The 9,921-nt window shown below is 35.7% G+C and overlaps 1 protein-coding gene across 1 annotated transcript; it reads left to right on the forward strand.

Moving 5' to 3' along the window:
* The first annotated feature begins 452 nt into the window (after positions 1–452).
* On the forward strand, positions 453–6,621 carry LOC107845222. Its single transcript, XM_047397868.1, has 2 exons — positions 453–890; positions 6,240–6,621. The coding sequence occupies exons 1-2, from the start codon at positions 623–625 to the stop codon at positions 6,284–6,286; spliced, it is 315 nt and encodes a 104-aa protein (XP_047253824.1). The 5' UTR covers positions 453–622; the 3' UTR covers positions 6,287–6,621.
* Positions 6,622–9,921: the final 3,300 nt, after the last annotated feature.

The raw sequence follows: 9,921 nt of genomic DNA on the forward strand, positions 1-9,921 counted from the left end.
TTTTGTCACTTTTAGCTCAACGCTCCTTGAATGTATGACTATAAATATTTTATTAAGGCTAAAATAGGAAATTTGAAATTTTTTTTGTTGAGGTGAACTCTTCTACATGCTTCATATATAATTTTTTTTTAATTGTTGAGGTGGACCACTGATGAATTCTCCACGTTTATTATTTGTGTTTTTACTTGTTGAAAATGCTTCATATCAATTTTGTTTTGATCTTACGTATCTTTCCGTTTTTAGAACCTTTCCTATTTGATCGAGCGGAGCCAGAAGTTTTAATAAAGAAGTCAAAATATAAAGAGGTAAACATATAATGATGTCCAGGAGATACACTTTGTGTATACACACAGTAGTAACAGTTTTATCTATTTTATATGTAGTGTAATTTTCTAATAAAGGGGTTTCAAATGACACACTCTAGACAAAGATAGCTCTGTTACTAATTGAACAGAAATTCTCCATCACACATTCACAGAGCTTATTTACATTTTGATACAATCTAAAGAACTTTGATTTTATACTAGATGTTTCCTCTATAAGTAGTGCATTTTGAGGACCGTATTTTCCCATCAACCAAAATAACACAGATCATATAATATCTCACTATTCCTGTCTCTCAATGGCATTGAAAGTTGTAATGGTCTTGTTCCTTGCAATGCTTGTGTTCACAGAGCACAATGCTATGGCCGAAGAACGGGACGCAGTATGCTTGGCATTATGTATACTAAGGTGCCAAAAAAGACCTGTGTGCCTAACTAGGCGCCTTTCCAGTTGCGCTATAATTGGAAACACAAATGAATCAGTTGATACTGAAGCTGCAAACCAAAACCATGTTTGTAATGTTGGATGTTCTCTTGGCCATTGCTCCAAATTTCTTGTCCAATATGGTAACTAACACTCCCTCTCTGGCCTTGTTACTTGTGTTTTTGTAATAGACAGGGGTAACTCAGTAAAGTTGGTGCTTAAAGACAAACACATTAATATAAGACACCTTAACACACGCTTAAGGGTGCAATGCTGTTGTATTGCTATATGGTGTTCAATTTAAGAATGTTCAAAAAGAAGCCAAAAGAATGTTCACTTTAAATAATTATTCATAGACATTTACAACAACAACATACTGGTGATATCCCGTGTGAGGCCTGGGAAGGATAGAGCGTACACAAACCTTACCACTACATCATGGAGGCTTTATAGACTTTTGGACTATAGATTTCAGTTTCTCTATTTATAGGCATGTGGACAATATATATAAGTATCTGTCTGCTTATACAAATTGTTTAGTCATTTTTCTTTATAATGAGAAGTTTGGAAGTTGCCTGAAAAACTGCAGTGAGAACTATTGCATTGGCAATGCTCTAGAGAAAGCTTAAGAACAAGTTCTAATAAATTAAGTAAAATTATGGTCTACAAAAGTCTGACATTATGCAATGTACTTGTACTAAATAATTTTGTGATTGTATTTTTCTAAGTCATGTAATTGTGTTGCATTGAATAAAACTCTAGTGCTTCCTACTAAAGCACGAAGAGAAGTTGCTTCCTAGTTCATAACAGATCCCTTTACTCAGTATTCTATCACTATTAAATGATTAATGATGCTTTTTTGAAAGGTCCTACTTTCTTTTTTTGGGAAAAAAAAAACCAGAAACTTCCTGAGAATATTGTATTAGATCATACAACACACAAGGACTTGATCTGACCTCCGAATACAACACATATTTTTAAAATAATCTATACAAAAAAGAAACCAATTACCAATCCTCTAAAATTTTATTAATACAATAATAATAACATACTTAGTGTAATTTCACATGAAACCCCTTGAACAAAAATAACTTTGTCATTAGTCGATTAAAATTTTTGCATCGCCACAAATTTACACAACTTATCTATATTTAAATACAATCTAAAAAACTATATCTTATTATGAAAAACGTTATATTTCCAATAGCAGCCACTCTAATACCCCAAATTCCATTGTGAAAAGCATGCACTCTCAACGCACCCAGTCATATGTAGTTTACTTACCCAACTATACTTTATTAGTCTCTTTTAACCCCTTTTTATTCTTAAACAATTTTTTTGCCTTTTTCCCAAGCCATTACCACATCCCAACCATTGTAATACCCACGTTCCACCAAAAAATCACATACATACTCTTAATTCACCACTTATATATGTTGAGTACGAAATTAATAGGACTTTATGTGAAAGCTATTGGTATGCAAAACATGAGACGATAGTTTAGATACACATAAAACACTATTAGAAAGTAATATTATTGATATGATTTAGTCAAATTACCTACATATTAATGAAAATTGATATAAAAAACATAAAACCTATTTGTGAGAAAATCTCTCCCTAAACAAAACTCTTTAAGGATTAAATTATTGATGTTATTGTGTTGTGAAAATAGAAGAAGGATTCACAATTTATAGAGTTACAAAATCTTTACTCCAAGAGAGAGGTTAGCCATATATTGAAGAAAGTTATATTTTTTTTTAGAAAGAATAAAAATAATTATGGTATTACATTTATTTTCCTTCAATAGAAAATTAATATTCAAATTTGGTAAGAAAATCATGGCAAAACCCCTAACAAATCTCTCCTTTTGTCTTGATTTTCTTGACAACTATATCCACCTTCTCCACATACAAATTTTCATTCTTCACATAGTCTCCATTACTACTGCTTGGCATGCTTACAAATAAAGCTTTTTTATGTTAAAAATATTGAAACCCTTTGAAGGGTTAAAAGTGAGCTTTAATTTCAAATATGTAACAACAAGATTGTTGAAAATATGATTGACAATTATTTCTACATGTAGTTTTTTTTTTTGAACTTTGTTTTGGACAAAATATCTTCACTATCATCAAATAGGTTGCATCTTTGATCTTGACATTTCTTCAATCTGAACCATCAAACCTTTGAAACATATGTTTTGCTATCACTTGTTTGGTTCAAAATTGAGAGGGCATCATGCGGAAGCTTATATAGTAGCAAACCATATAACTGATAATTCATATGAAAAAGAAAATTATTTTAAAGAGCATATTATTGATATAGTCTAGTCAAGTGACCTACATATTATGAAAACAAATATCAAAACATATAACTTATTTGATAGAAAGTCTCTCCCTGAACAATACTCTTTAAGAACTGTATTGTGAATGTCATTGTATTGTAAAATTAAAAGAAAGATTCAAAATCTATAGTGGTATAAAATCTTTCCTCTCATGAAGAAAGTTATATATGGAAGAGAGTTATATTTTTCTTTTAGAAAAAAGTAAAAATAATTGCGGTATTACTTTTATTTTTCTTCAATAGAAAATTAATACTCAAATTTGGTAAGAAAATCAGAATTTTTTTTTTAATAATATATAGTTTTTATGTTCAGTTACACTTTCATTAGTGTACTCTCTTTTAAAACTGTCATTCTTTTCTTAAATTTTATATGTTTTCTAAAGAGCCAGGCATATAAAACACATAAAAATTATGCATGATGCTTCAGGGAGTTAACTAGAGAGGTGTTGGATGTATCGACAGGCCGATCTGGCCATCACTAGGGAACTGATGGTGGAATAGAGAAGTTAAAAGTAAGGTGGAGATTAAGAAGGTAGCTTATGCAAAGTTGGTTGAGAGTAAGGATGAGTAGGAGAAGCTGACGAATAGGGAGGAGTATAAGTTAGATAGGAAAGATACTAAGTTAGCGATTACAGTGGCTAAAACAAGAACTTTCAAAAGCTTGTGTGCTGAATTAGAGGAGAAAAGCGAGGATAAAAAGTTGTATAAGCTTTCAAGGAAAAAGAGCAGAGGTTGCGTGACCTTGATCAAGTAAAGTGGATCAAGGAGGAGGATGAGAAAGTATTGGTGGAGGATATCCTCATTAGGAGGAGGTGGCTATCTTATTTCCATAAACTCTTGAACGTCAAGGAGAAAAAAAAACATTGATTTGGGGGACTTGGAACATTTGGAGAGGTGTTGCGATCATGGGTATTATAGGCATATAAAAGTTGAAGAGGTCAAGGGTGTTATTTGTAGGATGCATAGGGGTAGGGTGACTATACCTGGCGAGATTCCAGTGAATTTTTTGAAGAGCACTGGCGAGATAGGTATAAAGAGGCTGATCGGGTTTTTTAACATTATTTTTAGGAAGGTGAAGATGTTTGAAGCTCGGAGATAGAGCACAATAGTTCCAATATATAATAATAAGGGTGACATTTAGAGTTGCAATAACTATAGGCGTATCAAGTTTTTTAGTCACACTATGAAGGTTTGTGTAATGACCCAGGACTACCCCCTAGTCATCACACGTTCTTACAGCCTCGAGGGACCAAAAGAGAACCCATGAGCTGGTACCTGCTATGAACACTGGATAATATGATCATAAATGCAGAAGAATACTGACATGCCATAAGGTTTTAATAACTGAATTTAAAACTGAAATATGAGTCTATAAAAATAACTGACTGAATCTATAAAATAATGATAAACTGGATAACTAACTATAATGTTTGAATACTGAATAACGGACTCTAATGTCTGAAAAACCTCTAAAACTGATTGACTAAATATGAGTTGATGGGACAGGCCCCCAACTAACTTCTCTAACTACTAAAATAGAGATATGAAGTAAAATAATCTGTCCTCAAATGATGAGGACTCACCACAGCTATTGTACTGCTGATAGCCTGAGAAGTAAAGTCTAAGCATGGTCCAGGAATTGAGCATCTGTACCATGATATAATCCATCATAGCGCAAAAGAAAGGTATGCGATCAATACTTTGAATATACTGGTATGCTAAATGAGGTAGGCTGATATACATGGTTTCATGAACAGAACTAATAATTAACTGAATATGCATGTAATACATGAAGTACTGAGTAAAGAGCATGAAATCTATAGATACTGAAAATATGGAGAATTTGTAAATATCGAGTATGCATGATAATCTATAAATACTGAAGATACATAAAAATCTATGGATACTGGGATACATGACCAAGCATATAACATGGACTGAATAAAATCTGTAAACTGAAATACTGAAAAATGCTGATATTTGTATTCTTTGGTCAAGCAACTCTAAGACTGCATAACTGAATAGAGACTATAACGGTGACTATATCTGAGACAGTGGGAGGTATCATCTGACCGATATTCCCTAATTTAAGATAATCGGGGTCCAACCTGTAACCCTAGTTGGAAGGTTGTTAATACCGTGCCACAGGTACTAACGCTAGATCTGTGGATTCACTAAATTGATATAATGTCCAAAGGACTAAGGGTGGCAAGTCTGAACTGACGGGTGATCCCCGCAAGATATTCAAGCCTAGTCTAATGGGTGACTACTCATATCCTATGTTGGCTACGTAGTTCTAGAGTATAGGAACTGCTACTAATGACTCTGCATATCTGACAGGAAATCTGCTATTCCAATACTCTCTCGGTGCTAAATCCTACTTCCAACTGAAAGACACTAAAATACTAGACTGTTCTGAGTTTATTTTATTGGTAGCTATCTGTTCTAATAATGCTCATAGTATGTTCTGAAGACTATTCTATAATGTACTGATATTGTACTAAGTAAACAACTATGGATTCTAGGTATTCAATACCCCTAGGACTCAAAACAATAATAGTAAAATGACACTAAAGCTTGAGGGACAAAACATGAAGACTTTTATTTAAATCAATCACTTTTGTAGGCATTTTATCAAACACTTGTAGGTCATAGTTAAAACAATCATAGGAATGTCATGGAACTTATGGAATAGCATGAATTCAACATGATAGATCTAAATCATGGTTTAATTCAATAAATAATAATATAAAAACATGGAGGATTGAATGATATCAATAATTTCATGGTAACATGGTATAAAATCAATAGTGCATGGAGGTTTATAGATGAAATCATAATTTAAAATATAATAGCTTGAAAAGATTATAACTTGGTGATTAAAATGGGTTACTTGGGCTCCATGGATGAACATCTAACATACCTGGGATAGTAAATTTCTTGAAGTTCTTAAGGATTGGCCTTGAAATTAGAGAGCTAGGGTTCTTGATTTGGGAGAGAAAACTTATTGATTTGGGGGAATATAATTAAAATAATGTATTTAAAAATATTTTTAGGTCTTAAAAGCACACCTGGGCGGATTAAAATTAGGGGAAAGGACTATTTTACCCTTGGAAAAACTTTTAATTTTTCCTATTTTTTTGAAATAGGCACCTGGAATGACGCGGCGCTATCGCGCCGTGTCACTGAAAACTGACAACTGGGACCTGGGCTGACGGCGTGATGTAAAGAAATTGCGGTGCCCTTTTGATTCTGATTTTCACCATTGGCGCGCGCCATGATCGTTCTACCTCACTGGAATTGCACAATTATGAACTGGGCTTACAAAGCAATGCGCCACTATCGCGGAGAAACACTGTAAATTGATAATTTCTATTTACACTGACTCCATGATGCGGTTAGGGTCAAAATGATAGTGTTTAACGACTGAACTTAAAATCGCCATAACTTCTTACCCGGTTATCGCATTTAGGCAAATTTTATATCGTTGGAAAGCTAATTGAAATTTCTACACAATGGCAGGCTCTAAAATGAAAAATAATGAGTGTTTTGAAAATTTTATATATGAATACTCATGTATTGGAACTTAAATTATGCTAGTGAAATACGGGGCATTATAATATCTCCTCTTTGGGAACATTCGTCCTTGCATAAAACTGGTTAAGCTGAGGAAACTGATGGATAAGCTTACACACTGAACATGCATATCTAATGTAGGGAATGGATGAATGAACTGATTTATAAATGCACGATTGACATAAACATGATGCGCAATTGAATCTGAGTAGGATAGAGAGTAATCTTAAAAATATTGGTACCTTATATTGAATCTGAATTTGTGGAGAAAAGATGAGGGTACTTGGTTCGTATATCTGCCTTTGCTTCCCAAGTAGCTCCCTCAAAGGGCTAATTCTACCAAAGAACTTTGACTAGTAGAACTTCTTTGTTCCTTAGTCTACGAACTTGATGATTAAGAATTTTGACTGGAACTTTCTCAAAGGAAGGACTGTTCTAAATCTCTACACTTTCTAAGGAAACAAATACCGTTGGATTACCAATGCACTTTTTAAACTACGAGACATGGAACACTGAGTGTACTGAGGATAAATATGAAGGCAACTCAAGCTCATAAGCTACCTTTCCAAAACGACTGAGAATTCTAAAGGGACCGACATATCGGGGACTGAGTTTCCCTTTCTTGCAAAATCTCTTCACTCCTTTCATAGGAGAGATTTTTAAGTACATAAAATCACTAAACTCAAACTTGAGATCCTTCCTCCTCACATGCGCATACAACTTTTGTCGGCTCAGGAAAACCCTAAGCCTTTCTCTAATCAACTGAACCTTCTCTAATGCATCAAATAACAAGTCAGGCCCTGCTACTGTGGCCTCACATACTTCAAACCAGCCAAATGGAGATCTACATCTCCTACCATAGAGAGCCTCAAATGGATTCATACAGATACTAGAATGATAGCTGTTATTATATGCAAATTCAATCAAAGGGAAGTGGTCATCCCAACTACCCTTGAAATCAACAACGTATGGTCTCAACATATCTTCTAGAGTCTGAATGGTCCTTTCTTCTTGGCCATCTATTTGAGGGTGAAAAGCTGTACGGAGGTGGACTTGGGTACCGAGACCTTTTTGGAATGCCTTCTAGAAGTGAGAGGTAAACTGGGCACCTCTATCAAAGATGATAGACACTGGGACTCCGAGTAACCTAACCAACTCTCTGATATAGAGTTTGGCGTAGTCCTCGGCTGAATAAGAGGTATGGATTGGGAAGAAATGGGCTGATTTGGTCATCCTATCTACGATGACCCAAATAAATCATATTGATGATGGGTACGCGAAAAATGTTTCATAAAATCCATGTTCACTTCCTCCTACTTCTAAGTGGGTATAATGAACTCCTGCATGGATCCACTAGGTTTATGATGCTCAATCTTAACTTGCTGGCATATAGAGCACTTAGCTATAAAATCTACAATATCTCTTTTCACCCCACTCAATGAATAGATCTCTCATAAATCATGGTACATCTTAGTGGCCCCTGAATGAATAGAGTAACGCCCACCATGCGCTTCTTCTAGAATTCGTTGCCTTAAATTATCTACACTAGGCACACATAATCTACCCTGACAACGCAAAACACCATCTCCCCCTTAGGAGAAAGCCCCTCCACTTTCTAGTCTCTGACTGATTCTTTCAAATTAATTAGACTGGGATCTCTATCCTGCTTTTCCTTTCCCTCAAAAACTAGAGATGATTCTAACCTACTATGTACCCACACACTACCCTCTGCTGAGTCAACTAAGCAAACACCCAGTCGGGCAAGCTGATGGACTTCCTGAGCTAACTATTTTTTACCATCCTCAACATGAGCTACACTATCCATGGATAATCTACTTAGAGCATCAACTACTACATTGTCCTTGCCTGGATGATACAGAATACTCATGTCATAATCCGTTAATAATTCTAACCACCTTCTTTGGCACAAATTCAAATATTTTTGAGAGAACACATACTAAAGGCTTTTGTGATCTATGAATATGTCTACATGCACCCTATATAAGTAATTCCTCCAAATCTTTAAGGTGAATACTACTACTGCTAGCTCCAGATCATGAGTATGGTAATTCTTCTGATAGGGTTTAAGCTATCTGGAAGCATTCGCTATAACCTTACCTTTCTGCATAAGGACATAACCTAAACCTACCCTGGATGTATCATAGTACACAAAAAAACTATCTGAACCATCTGGTAGAGTCAAGACTGGGGCTAAGGTGAGTTGAGTCTTCAACTCCTAAAAACTCTACTCACATAAAACTGACCACTGAAACTTAACTTTCTTCTGTGTCAATCTAGACATGGGGGATGTAATATTTGGACCTTTCAGGTTAAGTCCGTAGAGTTGGTGAAGAGTCTTAAGAAGAGAAGAGCTAATATTGCATGTGTTCAGGAGAGTAGGTGGGTAGTATCTAAGGCTAGGTATGTGGATGGGTACAAGCTTTGATACTTGGGAAGGGATAGGCCTCAGAATGGAGTCGGCATCTTAGTGGATAAGGAGCTTAGAGGTCAGGTGGTATGGTTAAGAGGGTTAGTGATAAGCTGATGAAGATTAAGTTGGTCTTTAGGGGTTTTACGTTCCATGAGTATAGTGTTTATACGCCGCAGATGGGCTTGTAAAAAGAGGTAACGACGAGATTTTGGGAAGATTTGGATGAGGTAGTGAGAAGTGCGCCTAGCGCGGAGAAGTTCATCATAGCATAGGACTTTAATGGGCACATTGCGGTCCTACCTGGAGGCTATGATGATGTGCATGGTGGTCTTGGGTTTGGTGTTATAAATGGAGAGGGAGTAGCCCTGTTAGATTTTGCGAGCACCTTTGAGCTGGTAGTTGTGAACTAGAGTTTCTCGAAGAAAGAGGATCACCTGATTACCTTTTAAAGTGCAAAATCCAAGACTCAGATTAACTTTTTGCTGCTTAGGAAGGGGGATAGGGTGCTATGGAAGGACTGTAAGGTCATTCCGAGTGAGCACCTCTCAACCCAGCATAGGCTATTAGTGATGAACTTGTCTATCCAAAAGAAGAAGAAGAGATAGGTCGGGGAGGGTCGATGTAGAATTAAGTGAGGTAGCTTGATGCCAGAAAGTGCACTAGAGATAGATAAAAAGGTAGCAGGCATGAGGTGTGGGAGTTTAGGGGGGACGTGGATGCTATGTGGGATAGGGAAACCAGCTGCATCACAGAGACTGCTAAAGGTGTGTTGGATGTTTTGAGGGGCTAGGCAGGTCGGCATAAGGGTGACCGATGGTAAAATG

This window comes from Capsicum annuum, chromosome 10 (genome assembly GCF_002878395.1).
Source record: "Capsicum annuum cultivar UCD-10X-F1 chromosome 10, UCD10Xv1.1, whole genome shotgun sequence".
NCBI classification, from domain to species: domain Eukaryota; kingdom Viridiplantae; phylum Streptophyta; class Magnoliopsida; order Solanales; family Solanaceae; genus Capsicum; species Capsicum annuum.

Coding starts and splice junctions, on each gene's coding strand:
- LOC107845222 (XM_047397868.1), top strand. CDS start 623: ATGGCATTGAAAGTTGTAATGGTCTTGTTCCTTGCAATGCTTGTGTTC. Junction 891..6,239: donor CAAATTTCTTGTCCAATATG/GTAACTAACACT, acceptor TTTTTGAAATAG/GCACCTGGAATGACGCGGCG.